The sequence below is a fragment of the Zalophus californianus genome, chromosome 5 (assembly GCF_009762305.2).
Source record: "Zalophus californianus isolate mZalCal1 chromosome 5, mZalCal1.pri.v2, whole genome shotgun sequence".
Taxonomy (NCBI): Eukaryota; Metazoa; Chordata; class Mammalia; order Carnivora; family Otariidae; genus Zalophus; species Zalophus californianus.
In genome coordinates this window covers 108,688,426-108,707,213 of record NC_045599.1, presented here as the reverse complement: position 1 = coordinate 108,707,213, position 18,788 = coordinate 108,688,426, and the positions used below count along the sequence as shown (strand labels likewise).

Sequence of the window (18,788 nt, the reverse complement as noted above, 5' to 3'; positions counted from 1 at the left end):
CAGTGCTCATCATAACAAGTGCCCTCCTTCCTACCCATCACCCATCTAGCTCATCTCCCACCCACCTCCCTCCGTCAACCCTCAGTTTGTTCTCTATCTTTAAGAGTCTTGTGGTTTGTTTCCCTCTCTCTTCTTTTCCCCCTCCCATATGTTCATCTGTTTTGTTTCTTAAGTTCCACATATGAGTGAAATCATAGGGTATTCGTCTTTCCCTGACTGACTTAATTTGCTTAGCATAATACCGTCTAGCTCCATCCATATCACAGCAAATGGCAATATTTCATTCATTTTGATGGCTGAGTAATATTCCATTGTACATATATATACCACATCTTCTTTATCCATTCATCTGTCGATGGACAGTTGGGCTCTCTCCATAGTTTGACTGTTGATAATGCTGCTATAAACATTGGGGTGCATGTACCCCTTCGAATCTGTATTTGTGTATCCTTTGGATAAATACCTAGAGTACAATTACTGGATTATAGGGTAGTTCTATTTTTAACTTTATGAGGAACCTCCATACTGTTTTCCAGAGTGGCTGTACCAATTTGCATTCCCACCAGCAGTGCAAGAGGGTTTCCCTTTCTCCACATCCTCAGCAACACCTCTTGTTTCTTGTGTTGCTAATTTTAGCCATTCTGACAGGTGTGATGTGGTAGCTTATTGTGGTTTTGATTTGTATTTCCCTGATGATGACTGATGTTGAGCACCTTTTCATGTGTCTGTTGGCCATCTCTATGTCTTCTTTGGAAATATGTCTATTCGTGGCTTCAGCCCCTTGCTTAACTGGATTATTTGTTTTTCTGGGTGTTGAGTTTGATAGACCAGTATTTTTTTTAATTGAGATAAAAATTGCAAACAGTGAAAAAATGCACAGCTATGTTAAGTGTACAATTCCATGAGGTTTCACAGGTGTATACACCTGGGAAGCCAACACCCCAGTCAAGATACAGAAATTGTCTCACCCCAGAGAGTTCCCCCATGCTCCTTCTAGCCAGTCCCCACACCCCAAGGGCAAATACTGTTCTTAATTCCATCCTTGAAGATTATTTTGGCTATTGATGAACTTCAAATGAATCATACACGAAGTTAACTTTTTGTGTCTGGCTTCTTTGGTTCAACATAATAATTCTGAAATTCATCCATGTGGTTGGATATATCAAAAGTTTGCTCCCTTTATTGCTGAGTAGAGAATCTATTGTATGACCCTACCTCGATTTGTTTATCCCTTCCCCTGTTGGTGACATTTAGGTTGTTTCTAGTTGGTACTACTATGAATAGAACTATTGTGAAACACTCTCATTCTTTCATTGGTGTATGTTTTTGTTTCTCTGGGGTAAATAACTATGAGTAGAATTGCTGGATATAGGACACTTGTCCATTTACCTTTATAAGAAGCAATCAAACAGCTCTTCAAAGTAGTTGTACATTTTACATTTCTTCCAGCAAGGAGTGAGTTCCAGGTGCTCACCTCTTCTCCAGTACCTGATATTGTTTCTGTGTTTCCTCTTTGTCATGCTGGGGAATGTATAGTGAATGGCATCTCAAGCTTTTAATTTGGGTCATGCCTTTTCATACGCTTATTGGCCATTTGTTTATCAGTTCTTTTGTGAAATGTATTTTAGTGAAAATGTTTCAGAGTTTTTCACCCAGTTTCACATTTGTCATCTTTTTGTGATTGACTTTGTCAGAATTCATTACGTATTCTGGATACAAGTCCTTTGTCAGATAGGTGTATTGTGAATATTTTCTCCCAGTCTGTTGCCTGCCTTGTCATTTTGTTGCTGATGTCTTTTGAAGATCAAGTTCTTAATCAAGCCCAATTTCTTAGTTTTTTCTTTTATGGGTTAGTGCTTTTTATGTCCTAAGAAATCTTTCCCTACCCCAAGTTCACAATGATATTCTCCTATGTTTTCTTCAAGAAGCATTATAGCTTTAGCCTTTATATTTAAATCTGCAATCCATCTCAAATTAAATTTTGTGCATGGTATGAGGGTAGGGGTTGAGGTTTGTCTTTTTTCATGTGTTTATCCAGTTATGCTAGCACATGTTTTTTTTTTTTTAAGTTTTTTATTCCCCTCCAGTATAGTTAACATACAGTGTTATATGAGTTCCAGGTGTACAATATAGTGATTAACAACTCTGTACATGACTCAGCGCTCATCATAAGTGGACTCTTCATCCCCATCACCTATTTCACCCGTCCCCCTGCCCACCTTCCCTCTGGTAACCAGCAGTTTGTTCTCTACAGTTAAGTCTGTTTCTTGGTTTGTCTTTCTCTTTCTTTTTTCCTTTGCTCATCTGTTTTGTTTCACGTTTTTGAAAATTCTTTTATATTCTCATTGAATTTGCCTTGGTGGCCTTGTCAAAAATCAGTCAACGACATATATGTAGGAGGTACACTTCTGGCCTCTCTATTCTCTTCTATTGATGCTTTTGTTTATTCCTTGCCAGTACTACACTGTTTTGATTATTTTGACTTTATATTAAGTTTTGAAATCAGTGTGAGTCCTTCAGCTTTGTTCTTTTTCAAGATTGCTTTCACTATTCTAGGTTCTTTGCAAGTTGTCAATTTCAAAACCTGCTGTGATTTTATTGGGATTGCATTGAATCTATAGACAAATTTGAAGAGAATCAACTCTTAACATTATGGAGTCTTCCAATCTACACATATGATTTATCTCTCCATTTATTTGGGTATTTAACTATATGAAGCTGTTTTATGAAGGGTATTTTTATTGTACTTTCCAATTGTTCTTTGCCAGTACATAGAAATACAATTTTTTTTTTATTTAACAGCCTTATTCAGATATAATTTACATTATGTAAAAATCACCCATTTTAAGTCTGCAATTCAGCGTATTCTTAGGTGAACTTACACGGTTGTGAAACTATCACCATAATCCAGTTTTAAATATTTCCATCACTCCAAAAAGCTCCCTTGTGTCTGTTTGCAATCAGTCCCCACTCCCAACCCAGCCCCAGACAACTGATGACTTTCTTTCTGTCCCTATAATTTTGCCTTTCTAGAAATTTCATATAAATAGAATCATATAATACCTAGGCTTATGTGTCTGACTGCTTTAACCCAGCATACTATTTTTTTAAGGTTCATCTGTATTGTTGCAATAGCTCTTTCCTTTTCTATTGCTGAATAGTATTCCATTGTATGGATATCCTACGTTTGTTTGTCCATTCATCAATTGATAGATGTTTGGCTAGTTTTCACTTTGGGGCTGTTTTGAATATTGCTTCTGTGAACATCAGTGTACAAGTTTTGGGTGGGCATGTGTTTTCATTTCTCTTGGAGTAGAATTGCTGGGTAAAATGGTTACTGTGCTTAACTGCTTGAGGAGCTGCCAGACTAGACTGTTTTCCAAAGTGGCTGCCCCATTTTACGTCCCCAGCAGCAGTGTATGAGGATTCTTGTTCTCAGCATCCTTGTCAGCAGCATCTGACATTTTCACTAGCGCTATCCTAATGGATGTGAAGTAGGATCTCGTTGTAGTTTTGAATTTCATTTTCCTGATGACTAAGGACATTGAACTTCCTTTCATGTGATTTTTGGCTGTTTGTATATCATCTTTGGAGAAGTGACTATTCAAATCTTTTACCCATTCTTTTTAATTGAGGTAAAATTCACATAACATAAAATTAACCATGTTAAAGGATGAAAAGTATTAGCATTTAGTACATTCACTGTGTTGTGCAACCATCACCTAGTTCCAATATGTTTGATCAAAAGGAAACCCCATACCCATTAGGTAGTCACTCCCCATTTGTCCCTCTACCGCAGTCTCTGGTAATCACTAATCTGCTTGGTGTCTCTGTGGATTTATCTATTCTGGAATTTCATACAACTGGAATGATATAATATGTGACCTTTTGTGTCTGGCATCCGTTACTTGGTGTTATGCTTTGAGGTCCGTCTGCGTTGTACCCTGTATCAGTACTTCATTCCTTTTTACGGTTGAGTAATATTCCACTATATGGATATATTTCATAGTTGTTTATCCATTCATGAGGTGATGGAAGCTTGGGTTCTTTCCACCAGTTGGCTGTTGTGAATAGTGTTGCTTTGAACATTCATGTATAAGTAATCAAAAGATTGCTTTGGCCATCCTGGATCCCTTGATCTCTTCCATAAATTTTAGGATCAGCTTGTCAGTTGTCCGTTTTTGCAAAGAGTTCAACTGTGATTTTGAGTTCACTGAATCTTTAGATCAATATAGGAGGTATTGCCATCTTAACAATGTTAAGTCATCCAATCCATGACCATGGACTATCTCCATTTATTTTAGTCTTTAATATCTTCCAACAGTGTTTTGCAGTTTCCAAAGCATACACTTTTTACTTCTTTTTGTTAAATTGCAAATGGTGTTTTTACCATTTTTAATTGCATTTTCCATTTGCTTTTTTATCTGCCAGTACATAGAAACACAATTAATTTTTAAGAGTTGACCTGTATCCTGATATTTTGCTAAGTGGACCTATTAGTTCTAATTTCTTTGTAGATTTCCTAGGATTTTTCTATGTAAACAATCCTTTCATCTACAATTAAAGATAGTGTTTCCTTTTTCTTCCCAATCTTTATGCCTTTTATTTCTTTGTCTTGCTAGTTGCATTGGCTAGGAATTCTAGTAGAGTGTTGAATGGAAGTGGTGAGAGAGTGTACAGTCTTTATCCTGATCATGGGATAAGAGCATTTAGTATTTCATCATTAAGCGTGATACAAACTTTAGGGGGTTTTTGTAGCCATACTAGAGAGGTTTTTTGTTTTTTGTTTTCCATACTAGAGTTTTCATAAAGGGCCGTAACCCTGATTAAAACCAAGAGACACCAGTGTTAAGGTTGGGACTTTTAGTAAAAAGAGATTATCTTCGAAATCTATTCAGAACAACTTTACCAGGCACAGGACAAAAGACCCAGCCCACATTAGAATAAGCAAAAAGAGGCATTTGTTTCATGTGTAGTAAGAACATCTGGGAGTCTGTCTGCCTCAGGCACAAGGGGATCTGGAGAATCAAAATGCCATCAGGATCATTTCCATCTCCACTCTTTTTACACGTTACTTCAGGTCCAGCAGAAACCCCCCTTCCCACCTCTCATCACCTCATTGGCCAAAGATGTCACCAGCACCTCCAGATTTATGGCCAACCGACTTACCAAGTCTGGTAAAACAAAAGGGTCTCATTTTGTCTCGTTTTTCAATAGTTCTAAAAAAAAAAAAAAACCTCAGGATTCATTATTTGAAGCTACTGGAGTCACATGGCCATTCCTGAACCAATCACTGTAGGCAAGGAAACAGAAGCATGCCCGGATTGGTTGGGCCCATGCCATGGGCCCCTGTCCCTCGGTTCCGGGGGACGCGGTGAGCCCCACCTAAGAAGGGGGAGGGCCGGTTCCACAAAGCAAAATCAGAGTATTGTTTCCAGGAAAAGAGGGAATAGGTCTCAGCCAAGCCTTAACCGCAGCTGCCCACACTCTCATACAGACGCTCTCGTGTGTTCCAGGCCTGGCACGATTCCTGCACGACTTTGAGCTTCAGTTTTCCCATTTAGGGCATGCAGGTGGTGATCCCACCTGAAAGGTCCAATGAGGCATCCTACAGGAAAGCTGTGTCTCAACTATAAAGTACAGTGCACACACAAGGGAGGGGTGACAAGAATGGTTAGTAAGCAGATGTTCTTACCCATCTGTCCATCTGTCCTCTTCTGTCTCTCTCACAGAGCACCTGAAGAAGCCACTCGAAGACTACATGGCCCTTTTCCCCAGTGTGAGGATTCTTCGAACCAAGAAACGGGAGGGGCTGATAAGGACCCGGATGCTGGGGGCCTCAGCAGCAACTGGGGATGTCATCACATTCTTAGACTCGCACTGTGAAGCCAATGTCAACTGGCTCCCCCCCTTGCTCGGTAAGGGACCTTCCCAAGGCTAGGTAGGCCCCAGTCTTCTGCAGGGATCATCCACACGGGTTCCTTGACTGCTTAAGATGCAGCCAGCCAGTACCACGTGCCACGGGGGACTCAGGAATGCTCAAAGAAACCTTAAAAATCCACTCAAGCCCTATCCCCTCATTTTACAGAGAAGGAAGCCAAGAGGGGAAGTGACTTACCCAAAGTCCTACAGCACACTAATATCTACTTACGTGATTGCTTCCCCCAGATTACTTCAAGTTTTATTGGAAAGCAAGCCAAGGCTGTCTACTGGTAGGAGCCAACCTGTGGAGGGACATTATCCTAGCAACTTAGAATAGTTAACATTCGCTGCACTGCTCCTGAGCCAGGAAACTTGTAAGGGTTATCTCCAGCCCTCATAAAACCATGCCAGGTCAAAAGTGTCCCCATCTTCTAGTAGAAGAAATTGAGTTTCACTGAGTGACTCAATATTGTTCCCTTGGGTCGTAAGTGTCAAAGTCACCATCTATCTGGCCCCAAATTCTGTCACTCTCACAACACCACACTGCCTTCCCGAAACTCCTTTCCTCTCTGGAGAGTTTCTGACAGCTATCAGGAAAGGGCTGTGGACAGGGCAACACGATCCAGCAGCCATCCACCATAGCCTTGCAGACAGAAGGGAGGCATGAGGATTCAATTCTGGGCAGTGAGGTGCCTCATAGCTGGCTAAGGAAGGAGGTCTGAGTTCTGCGGAGCTCAGATTCATTGAATGCACGGAGCTGGTGCTAACAGGTGAACATCGAGGAAATGGCCCATTGAGACCAGGAATCAGGTGAGGGACAGGGACAGAAGCAGATCGGAGAAGAGTTGTCAATCTAGAGAGAAAATGAACTCCTCACACATGGGTGGGTATGCTCTCCATAAACAGAAAGCTGGGGAGCAAAGGGTCCTGAAGTTTAGGGCCAACTTGGGCCTGCATCAGAATCACCTGGAAGACTCATTAAAACACAGAGTGCTGGACCCCACCCCAGAGTTTCTGATTGAGGAGATCTAGGGGTAGGGCCTGAGAAGCTGCATTTCTAACCATCTCCCAGGTGGTGCCAGTGCTGTTGGTCCAGGAACCACACTTTGAGGAGCACTGGTTAGGCCACCAAACAGAGGTGAGAACAGAAAGCAAAACCCACACAGTTTAATGGGATAATCCAGCAAATCTGTTTTCTGACACAGATCGGCATGGAACCTCAGTATTAGATTATATGCTTCTGACCCCAAGGGTCCAGGATCCCACTGGGTTAGGAAAAGGATATAATACAGATTTTCTGGTAAACTGTTTATTTAATTAAGCCAAGAGGTCTCTGCATCTGCCTCTCATTACTGAAAGAGAAAAAGGAAAAGAGAAAGAAAAAAGCCTCACCATAAATCACCTAATTTATGGTGCTGAAGGAACAACCCATTTTTGGGGTCATCCAGTGACTCATAAAGAGAACGAAGTGGTGGGGCACGAAGCTGAGCTGGGAGCCTAAATAGCCCTTAACTCTGTTTCTATGGAAATATATGAGGGTAATTTTCATAATCTGCAGGATACATGGAAGAAACATGTTCCCTCTTTGTATTTTTTATTTTTCGGATAGAAATGTGAACGGGTGGTGTAGATGTAAAAGTCTGTCCCTGTTCATACGAGCAGCTGACAGCGCACATCAGGGCTTTTGTCTCGAAACCAGTAATGCCTCCTTGCACAGCTCACTCCACCTTCTGTGGCGATGAGGCATTCCTGACCCCGAGAAGGATGCATCCCCCCGCAAAGGAAAGCAAATGTTGATCCTCATTTCTCCCATCATCATCATCATCATCATCATCATCATCATGGCTCTGCTAGTCCCTTAGCTTTTTACGACACAGCCACATTGGAATTTGATGGTTATGGGGTAAAGCAGACAGGCCAGGCATTATTATCCACATACAACAAATGAGAAAACTAAAGCACCAAGAAAATGAGGAAGATGCTCAGCTTCTGAGCTTCTTTCAGCGAGCCTGGTCACAGACCATGTCGGCATTTGCTGATGGGATGTGCGGATGTGCGAGAGGCTGGGCTGACCATCTTGGCCCCGCTGTCCCACTTGGTCTTCACAGGGACCCCATGAGACTGGTGTTGTCTTCCTCCATTTTGTCGGCACAGAAACCAAAGTCCAGAGGCATCAGATAACCTTTGTCAAGGTTCCACTGCTCGTAGGTGACAACACCAGGGTCTGGACCTGGGCATTCTGTCCCCCAGTGAGTACAGCACCCCAGAATGCTGTCCGTCTGATGCTACCCCTTAACTTCCAACCTCCCACAATCAGCCAGCCTCCAGCAGAGCTCTGTGTCCTGGGCCCAGAGCCTCCGTAGAAGTGAAATACCCTGCATGGCCCTGAATAATTGGGAAGGGAAGCGCTTCTCTAGATCTTCCCTTGGAGAAGTTTCTTCGACTTTATTAAGCATCCCGAGGGAGCCCGGTCACCAGGCAGATCCAAGCTCCACCCCCAGAGATTCTGATTCCGTGCAGCTGGGCCAGGGGCAGCCCTGGCGGGTTTGTAAAGACACTGTGGGTGCATTGGCACTGGCGGCCAGAGGACACACTGCCGAAAGCAGCATTTCTCAAACTGTTTTGACCATGTGCCACAGAAATACATTGGACATCTCAATCCAGTACACAAACACACACACCCATGCAGTAGGACTGAAACACATTTCCTGAAGAAGTACTTTTTCTTATCACTTGGAATGCACCCTGACGTTCAGCATTCTTTTTTGGTTCATTATACAAACACACACACACACAAACACACACTCAATCAATTTCATGACCCACCTATGGATCATGTCCTGCAGCTTAGAAAAAGGCAAAATTGCTGCTTTCTCTCCCGGAAGAAAACTCTGTTTGTTGAAGTCTGAGCCCTAGGCAGCTGCCAGCCTCCACTGGCCCTACCATGTTCCACTTTCCAAGCCTTGAACTTGACTGCTGGCCCAAGCAGACAGGCACAGCCCACTTGCCCCTTATGGTAGATCATCTTCCCCAATCACTGACACCCCCCAAGCTACAGTCACAGCTTCTTCATGGAAGGAACATTGAAGAACAGAGCCAACCAAAGCTTAAAATTCTGGCTGGTAGGTTGGGCAGAGTGAATTTTATAGAATCAGCTCCTCCCTGGCTTAAAGGGGACCATAAAAAGCCATCTGGTTAGGGACCCCATTTGCCATCTTGAATCACCTAGCCTATAGCATTCCTGCACGGTAGAGGTCTGCCAGGCCCTGCTTGCTTGCACACGTCCCGTCGTGAGGGACTCATGGGACAGTCTACCCCTCTTCAGTAGTTACTACTGCTGGGAGAAGTGAGCTGAACTCGCAGCAGGGAGGGCTATCCGGCCACTGACTACAGCTAGGAAGTTTTGAGGAGCTGTCAGCGGCAAGTGCCGGGATGCCTGGCTACTTTGGGCCACAAGTCAAGGTTCGGACCTGGAATGTGGAGCCTGACAGGCCAGGACAGGAGCCCTCCCAGGAGGCAATGAGCCTCTTTCCACAATAGTGCTGACCATTACAGGCAACTGTGCTCAGCACCTCCAACCATCACGGTATCCGGTACTCATAACCACCTGGGACACAGAGCCTCTTCTCCCCTTTCACGAAGGAGAACACTGGGGCTCAGAGACATGGTTTATGTAGTTCACAGGTAGCAGGGCTGGGATGGGAGCCCTGGCCCATCTTTCTTAAAGCCCACGCTCTCCCTTCTTCTTGGGATTGTGAAACTCGAGTGTTCAGAGAATTCACTCAGGGCACACGTTAAAAATGTGAGTAAGCTGCAGAGCAGGGTGGTGCACTTAGCTGCTCCCCCATCCTGCCTCCCTAATGGGCATCTCTTGGCTTCTTCAGACCGCATTGCTCGGAACCGCAAGACCATCGTGTGCCCGATGATTGACGTGATTGACCACGATGACTTTCGGTATGAAACACAGGCGGGGGATGCCATGCGGGGCGCCTTTGACTGGGAGATGTACTATAAGCGGATCCCGATTCCTCCAGAACTGCAGAAAGCTGACCCCAGCGACCCATTTGAGTAAGTACAAGCGACCCAGGCTGATCCCAGTGGCTGACCCGGGGACCCCTCCCCAACATACCCAACTCAGGATCACCCCCGCCCCCAGGAGTGCAATGCAAGGGGACCAGGGCCGACATCCCCAACCAGAAGCACAGCCCCTCCCAGCTTGTCACAGAGCCTCGGCTCAGGGACCTCCCGGCTGGCCACCTCTTCTTTGTCCATGTCTTTGGTTGGCCGGACTGCCCACAGGGCCGTGAGCACAGTGGCTCTGTCCCTCAAGCCTGGTGCACAGTCGCGGTCACCACCAGCAGCACCAGCCCCGCCACCACATGCCGCACCCTTGCTAAATGCCAGGCACAGTGCTGGGCACATCGCACGCAGATCCTCTTTAACCCCCCACAGCCATATGTAGTCAGAATTATCCATATTTTCCAAGTGGGGACACCAAGTCCCGTGGGGTGAGGCAGCTCTTCTAGGTCACACAACTCGGAAGGAGTGAAGGCCAGATGCACACGCAGGTCTGTCTGCCTCTGGAGCCAGTTTTCCCATCATTCAGTTAACACCCTCTCGGAAAGATTAGGGAAATATTAGGGAAGTAGCAGCTTGTCCCATGGTAGAAGTTTGGGGAGGTGTGGACTGGACCCATAACATCCTAGAATGTGAAAGCCAGGAGGACCTACAGGTAATGGACTCCAACCCCTTGCAGATGGGGAGACTGAGGCCCCAGGACTTGGCAGGGGAAGGAGCAGGGAGGTGGCTGACTTATACAGTGAGTTAGTGTCCAGGCCAGGATTAGAGCCAGGGCCCATCTGGCGCCCATCCTGTGCTGTCCTGTGGGCCACTTTGGCTCCCCTGCTGGAGGTCTGGAAAGACCCTTGGGTACAAAGCCGACACCCAGCTTCCTGCTGTATTAGTCTCCTAATTATAAGTTTGCACAAATTTACTAGCTTATTAAAATAACACATATTTATTCTCTTAAAGTTCTGGAAGTCAGATGTCTGAAAAGGAGTCTTACTGAGCTAAAGTCACCATATCGGCAGGGCTGTGTCCCCTTTGGAGGCTCGAGGGAGGAATCTGTTTGCTTGCACTCTCTAGTTTCTAGAGGCTGCCCACATTCTTTGGGTCATGGCTCCTTCCTCCACCTTCAAAGCCAGCAGCATAACATCTCCAAGTCTCCCTCTCTTTCCCCCTTGCCTTCCCCCCATCCCTCCCCCTCGCTCCCTTTCCCCCCGCCCCCTCCTTCTCCCTCCCCCATCTGTCTTTCATCGTCACACCCCCTTCTCTCACTCTGACCCTCCTGCCTCCTCCTTTCACGTACAAGGACCCCTGTGATTGCATGGGACCACCTGGACAATCTCCCCATCTCAGATCCTTCACTTAATTTTATGTGCAGAGTCCCTTTGCTATGTAAGATGGCCTATTCCCAGGTTCCAGGAATTAGGCATTGGCTTCTTTGGGGGGCCATTACCCTGTCTACCACACCTGCCTAAGCAGTTTTACCCCAGTGAACCCCAGCTTCCTTGCACCTCATGCTCCCCATCTGAGAAAGGGGTCTTTCGGCAGCTCGGCCATCTTCATGGGCACAGGGAACACCAGAGTTCCTGAGGGGAGGCACTATTGCTGTGGGCCCAAGGAAAGGCTCAGAGGGAGGAAGAGACAAGCTTGTTTGGGGAAGTAAAAGGTGGCTGGGCAATGGAGCAGTGTGAGCTGAGAGCATGGGAGGAGCCCCGTGCCTCTTGAGCAGGTCAGACGTTTGGGTTCTTCTCCTGTCCTCCAGTGTCCTAAGCACAGTCAAGCACTACTGTTGGAACGCAAGCCCACATCATGCAGTCGGCAGCCCTCACACACCCGAGGCAATCCGCAGTCACCCTGAGTTCTCGAGAGTACTACTACTAAGACGAGTCCCTAACATCTGACCTGAGCTGGTAGAGCAGTCACAGGGGACATTACTTGGCCACACACGGTCCTCACCAGGGCGCCCCAGGGGTGGGTACAGTTCTCCACCTCTGCCTGATGCAGACCCTGAGGCTCAGAGAGGACGTGAGACTTGCCTAAGAAGACATGTAGCAACAGCTGAGGTCGGAATGGATTACTCCAGAGAGCAGACTTTTCAGGGTAACCAGTACCCCTTTTGGTTTGAACCAGTACTGTAAGCAGACTTGTGGGCCCTACATTTGAAATGTGCAAAAGGATGGGTCTCGTACATCATCTTCTCATTGCAGGATGAGGAAAGGGTAAGTCCAGGGGTCGCAGCTGCTTAGTGGCAGAGGCCCCGCTGGTTTCCTCTGGGGTCTCTCTCCCTTGTCTCACCTGGAAGGGGTCGGGCCTGCCCTAGAGCAGTGGTTCTCAACCCTGCACACTGGCATCACCTGGGGAGTCTGTCAAAACAAACAAACAAACCCACCAGGCCACCCGGGAGACCAGTTACACCAGAGTGTAACTGGGGCTGGGATCCAGGTATTCGTGTTCTTTAAAGCTCCCAGGAGATGCCGATGTGTGGCCATGGTTGAGAGCCACTGGCCTAGATGCTTCCTGAGGGACTCTCCATCTGTTGTATCCTCTGATCTTCTTTCCAGAAGTATCTTTTCTGCACTGTACTTGGACAAAACCCAGGGGAGAGGCCACTAGAAAAATCCTGGTTATTTTCTGCGCACTTCACGGTGCCAGCAAGCGGGCAGTCTGCAGGCACAGGGCAGCAGAATGATGTTTGAAGGGCACGGGCTTTGGTGGCAACCCCACCTCCACTGGAACTGCAGATCATCCACTTACTCAGTGTATGTCCTTGAGCAGGGTGTGTAGCATTTCTGGATTTCAGATTTCTCCATCCGAAAAGGGGGCTAGGAATGGAGCTTTGTAAGAGCTGAAGATGATGCCGGTGAAGTGAGTGGTAGACGCTAGACACTCCGAATAGTTGTTGTTATTATTGCGGAACACAGCAGAAAATAGACTGGGCCGGAGGAGAGGCTTCCCTCTGGAGGCAAGCCTCGAGCATCCAAAATGCCTTAAGGCTAATATCCTCCCAGTTCCACAGCAGCTCCGCAGCCCTTGCCTCTGGCTTCCACCCAGGCTGATGTCCATGTGCAGAGTCTTGGGTTTGATTTCCCATGAAGCATGGGCGCAGAAACACTCCCTGGCCTCTCCAAGCAGGGTATTTGCGGCTCCAGCCAAAAAACCCAAACCCCACAACCTTCAGGAGACAAAGGAAAGTTGATACGAGACACCTTATTTTTCATACTACTGGGTACTCTCAGAAATATAACAGCAGTGTGAGCTAGGAAACACAGCTATACGTTCATCCTGTAGATGGGGAGACCAGCTCAGAGGTGTTAAATCAGACTGTCCAGTAGAAATATAATACAGGCTACGTAAGTGCTTTTAAATTTCCTAGCGGCCACATAAAAAAAGGTAAAGAGAAGCAGCTAAGATTCATTTTTGTAAAATACTCTGTGTAACCCAGCATACCTAAAATAGTCTCATTTTAACATGTAACCAACACTTTGAAATTATTTTTTTTTAAGATTTTCTTTTTAAGTCATCTCACACCAACATAGGGCTCAAACTCTCAACCCCAAGGTCAAGAGTTGCATGACCCACCGACTGAGCCAGACAGGTGCCCCTGAAATTATTAATGAGGCCTTTTCCATTCTTTTTTTCCACACTAAGTCTTGGGGTTCCAGGGTGTATCTTACACTTCCGACACATCTCAATTCAGAGTAGTCACATTCCAGGTGTTCAGTAGCCGCATGTGGCCCATGGCTGCGGTACCGGGTGACACAGGGTTAAATGGTTAAACACTTTGTCTTGGATCACACCAAAGGTAAAGGAGAGAGGAAGCTGGAGGGATGGCTTCCCCATCCCTGATCCCCTGTCCTGTTCACGCATCACCTGCCTCTTGATTGCTCCTTCCTGACAGGAGGAATTGTTCTGTGGCCCTGAGGGGTGTGAGCTCTGGCAAAGATTAGAGATTCAAAACCTGCTTTAAGTAGCTGTGAAGCCTTGAGCAAGTTACCTCTCTGTGCTCTGGTTTCTACATGCATCAGTGGGGTGATAAGGATGAGGCCCATCTCATGAGGTCAACGCAAGGAGTAGTCATCTTATTAAAAAATTAGTTCAGGCAAGCACCTGCCACATTTGAGCCCTCAGTGAATATTCAAGGGGATCTTCTTTTAAAGGAGTCCCTCCTATGCTTTCAAGGCTCATCTGCTCCAGGAAGCTTAGGAGGCATGTGGGTTAGCTACGTTCTTTTTAAATCAGCCCAGTTTCCATGAGCTTGCAGTTCCCAAGGCCAGGAGGTGGCATGAAGTTTGCTGCTGGAATGTTATTTGGTCTGAGGGTTTGGAGTTTTCCAGTGGAGCCGGATAAGGACACGGCCACTCTGAGAGATCTTCCCTCAGCAAATACTGGTGGCCCCTCTGGGTGCCAGGCCTGTGTGAGGCACCGTGGGGATGCAGGCAGGCTGCTGCATGGCATCCCCTTGGGCTTGGCACAACGCCATGCTGACGTCTTGTTGCCCATGGTGCCCCCGCTTCACCATCTCTGTGCTCTTGCTCCTGGGGTTTTCCTCTGCGGGGTTCCTTCCTCTCCCCTCATTTCCCACTTGTCCAAACCTACCTCGAAGGCCACCCCCCGAGCACCCTTCCTGGACTCTTGCGCCAGCCTCCCTCCTTGCCTCCAAAACCTGGAGGCAGATACTCCCTCCTTTCGTGTTCCTATAGTGCTGCCTGCACCTGCCAGAGGCCCTTGTTGCCTGTCTTCTGGACCCTTCTGTCCTGAGGTGGCTGCCCTCGCACACTAGCTTCCCCTGAAATCCCAGGCCAACTCTGATTTACCTCCACAGTCTCCCAGCATCTACGGCTCAGCTGGTACTCAGTGACTAGAGCAATGAGACAGTGAATGTGTGCAGTGAATCGTATCCCAGTTTAACAGAAAGAACAGAGGCTGTGTCTTCTTCTGCAAACTCTCAGCAGAACAGATGTCCAATGCTGGGCTGACTGAGAATCATCCAAGGAACCTGTTTGAAAACACACATTCCTAGGCTCCATCCCCCAGGGACTGCTTCATAGATCTGGGGTAGGGCCCAGCAAGCTGTGTTTTGTCTTCTCTCTAAGAGATTCCACAGCCCAGACAGGCTCGAAGGGACCTGATTCAGAGCATGTAACCCGTGGGAGGACCAGAGAGGCCTGGCCAACGCAGCTGCAAGGCACACACGTTCCTGTGATTTCCTCTCACAAGTAACGGTTGAAAGGAGCTTTGGATCGGTTTGGTTAAAATGTAGCATTTAAGAAGGAAGGTTATGGCCAAGATAGAAGACAGCCCCCTCCCTTGGTAGGGCCTCGGAGTCCCCGCTAGACATGTGGGCTGTGCTCACGGGGCATCGTGCAGCACCATCCCCGGGGGAACAACAATGTCGGCTGACACCCAGAGCACGCGGCCGGGGCGTTTGGTCTTCACACTGCGCTCTTCTCCCCTGACAGGTCTCCCGTGATGGCCGTGGACTGTTCGCTGTGGATCGGAAATGGTTCTGGGAGCTGGCGGGTACGACCCAGGCCTGGAGATCTGGGGAGGGGAGCAGTATGAAATCTCATTCAAGGTGAGCCAGCTTTTTGGAAGCCCCCTTCTCCTTGCCACACCCCCCTTGGCACCTGTCCTGAGGGTTCTGCAGCTCCTGTTGCTCAGGTAGAGAAGTCAGGGGCCGTGGGCCACTCCTCGTGGTGCATGATAGTGGACGTGGGGTGTCTCCTCAGGCTGCGAAAGCCTTAACCACAGCTCTTACATCATCCGCTTCTTAGGATGGCCGAGTTAGAATAAGACAGGTCTCACTTCCAGTCAAGATGGTGCCGTGTCTCCCAGTGAGACGTGCAGCAGACCAGCAGCAGGGAAGAGAAACCAGGACGAGGAGGGTACACAGGCCTAGGGGAATGCTATGCTCCGGGGCTGGCCCCCGGCCTCCCAGATTCCGAGGTAGCCTGAGTGCTTCCTGGCCACCCCTCTCCAGTTTTCCTTTTTGTATCTACCACTGCTGGAGTTTGCCATAGAGACCAGTGGTCAGGAACTCAAGTTGTGGACTCAGAAAAGTGTGGGTTCAAATCCCAACTCCACTTTTCAGGAGCTTGGTGATTTGGGGCAAGTTTGATTGGCTTTCTTTCCTTGTCTGAGATAAGATAGCAATGATACTACCTACCTTACGAGCTCTTGTGAAGTTTGAATGAGGTAATAGAAGTGCTTAACATGCAACCTGGGCACACAATCAGCAATTAATAATTGGTAAAATTTATTAAAGATCCAGTGAAGGGGCGCCTGGGTGGCTCAGTTGGTTAAGCATCCGGCCGTTGGTTTCAGCTCAGGTCATGACCTCAGTGTCCAGCGATCGAGCCCCGCATCTGGCTCTGTGCTCAGCAGGGAGTCTGCTTGAGATTCTTTCCCCCTCCCTCTCCTCACCCCCTCCCCTTCTGCTCCTCCCCCTGCTCCCTTGCATGGGGCAGGCACATGCACTCGCTCTAAAATAAATAAACAAAAAAATCTTTAAAAAAAAAAAGATCCAGTGAATAAATATTTACACCAACCCATGTGCTATAGAAGCTTCGACAATGGTAGTAGGGAAGTGTTGGTTACTAGTTAGCCACCCAAACTTCTGGGGCCACTTTCTCCCCTTCAGTTGTGGGATTCCATTTTGAGTCAGGTGAAGAAGAGAGGCTTGGTTCCTCTGAGGGGAGGTGGGCCAGGGCCTGCTTCTGACATCCCCAGGGCCCGTGGTAGGGCATAACCCCGCCCACGAGGGATGGCCAGTGGCACATTGCTGGGAATACACAACCCTGATGCGCCGCCCCCCAAACTGAGCACCAACTTTTTATGCAAGAGACCATTGTCTCACACAGTGATTGAGACTTTGGTGCTGCTGCCACTTCTGACCAGCTACGTGATCTTGGATAAGGAAGGCTCACCTCACCGAGCCTCGGTTTCTGCTTCCACGAAATGGGTTTAATGATACTTGAATCCTCACGGGTCATGCAGAGGATTAAATGCGACCATGCTGGTTGGGTGCTCCTTAACAACATCCCAAAGTTTGTTTTCATTCTCAACATCATTGTTGTCCCCGTGTGCACCACTGGTTGAGCCATTCAGAACCAGGGAACATAAATACTTGATCAGCAAGAAACAACAACCTGGCATTCTGCCACAACACTATTTTGGTTTGAAGGGCCATCTGTGTCTGTTTTAACCTCCAGAGTTCTGAAGCTGTCTCCCATAAAGGGACTGGCCCCTGAACTAACCCTCATGTCCAGGAGTGATATTCGAAGTATTTAAGGGCGATGAGGGCCCAGGCACCAACCAGTCAGAGCGGACACCAGCTGCAGACAAGTCTGTGTCCCCTCTGAGGTGCAGCAGCTGGATTTCAGCCCTGCTCGGAGCTGATGGGACACTGTGCCAAGCCCTTCACACGTGTTGGCTTGTTTAATCCTCCCAGCATCCCTAGCAGAGTGATGTCATCATTATACCCATTTCACAGGGAGGCCAGTGGGGCTCAGACCAAGGCCCCACACAGGTGGAGTAATGGAACCAGGACCTGGCCCCAGGTGTGCCTGACTGCAGAGCCCGCACTCTGACCTGCCAACGTTTCCTAGGCTTCTATAGGGACAGGAGAGGGAAAGAAGACACGTGAGAGGAAAATGAGCCTGAGAAGTTGGCTGCAGTCTTTCCCCCTTTCTTCGGTTTTTGCACCTTCCTGGGGTTATTCTTAATTTACTGGGATATTGTACAGCCTCTCAGTGAAGTGAATTAATGACAGTCTAAGTGAGAAATAGCAAATAGGTTTCCTCTCGCAGCCAACTCTGATCTGCTCAGGGATAGGGGCTACCCGGCGCTGTGTTGCTATGCATTCTGAAGCTGCATCCAAGCTAATGAGAAAAAGTGGTGATTGATTAGTGATGTCTACCATGGGTGCAGGTGTGGCAAGTGATGGCACACATGTCATTTATTTCATATCCCTAGCCCATGCAATCTCGTTTTCCAAATGTCACATCCTTATGGGTACAGTGAAATCACACGCACGGGATCAAAAGAGTTGTAACCTCACACTTCGTCAATCCAGCAGTCAAACAAACTTGATTTACAGAGTTTTCTACCAAGTGTGTACCCAGAAATGGGTACACCTGTGTTCTGAGTGCTCACCAGAATGGAAACTTCAGGAGGGCAGGAATGTCTGTGTGTTTCACTCACCGCTGTATTCCAGCTACCTAAAGGATTGCCTGACATGGAGGAGGCACCGAATAAATATGGGTTGGTGTGTCACTGGCCAGAAACCAGCCTCCATAGTCAAGAATTCCCCTTTCAGAGACACCCTCTCTAGAGAATAGTGAATGGAGAAGGCTTTGCACAAAGGAATTCCTAAACCCAAAATGATTTCATTCTGTGTGTTTCAAAGACCCATCTAATGATGTGCATCAGGCAATTACAGCAGAACAAATGGCATTTTTCTCCACACAGTTTGTTTACAAAAGACTTGGTAATGAAGCCATATTGGAAGTCTCTCACCCGGGAGGGGGAAGGAGGCTGGCCCCTGTTTCATTTGATCCAATTACTGTCCTTCACTCTCAAGGGGAAAGGGGTCTGTGTAATGAGGAGGCTCCCAGGTCTGGAAGGGAGACTTTCCTCCCTCAGTTTTCTCTCTCCTGGTTTGGAAAGCATGAGTTCCCAGAACCCGTGACAGCTCATCTGCCAGTGCGTTGTCTCCCCAGCCCCCGTGGAAGGCCTGCTCACGGTGCTGAGGGGACAGGAAAGCCCATCCATCTGCTAGAGATGCCTCCCTTCAAGGTTTC

At 47.4% G+C, this 18,788-nt stretch overlaps 1 protein-coding gene across 1 annotated transcript in view; it reads left to right on the top strand.

Annotated features, from left to right (window-relative positions):
- The window catches only part of GALNT10 (polypeptide N-acetylgalactosaminyltransferase 10), a 223,937-nt gene that overhangs the window by 174,999 nt on the left and 30,150 nt on the right, over nucleotides 1-18,788 (top strand). The window contains 5 exon segments of the mRNA XM_027605662.2: nucleotides 5,733-5,918; nucleotides 9,807-9,990; nucleotides 15,447-15,460; nucleotides 15,463-15,498; nucleotides 15,501-15,562. Of these exon segments, the coding sequence (XP_027461463.2) occupies nucleotides 5,733-5,918; nucleotides 9,807-9,990; nucleotides 15,447-15,460; nucleotides 15,463-15,498; nucleotides 15,501-15,562 (482 nt within the window).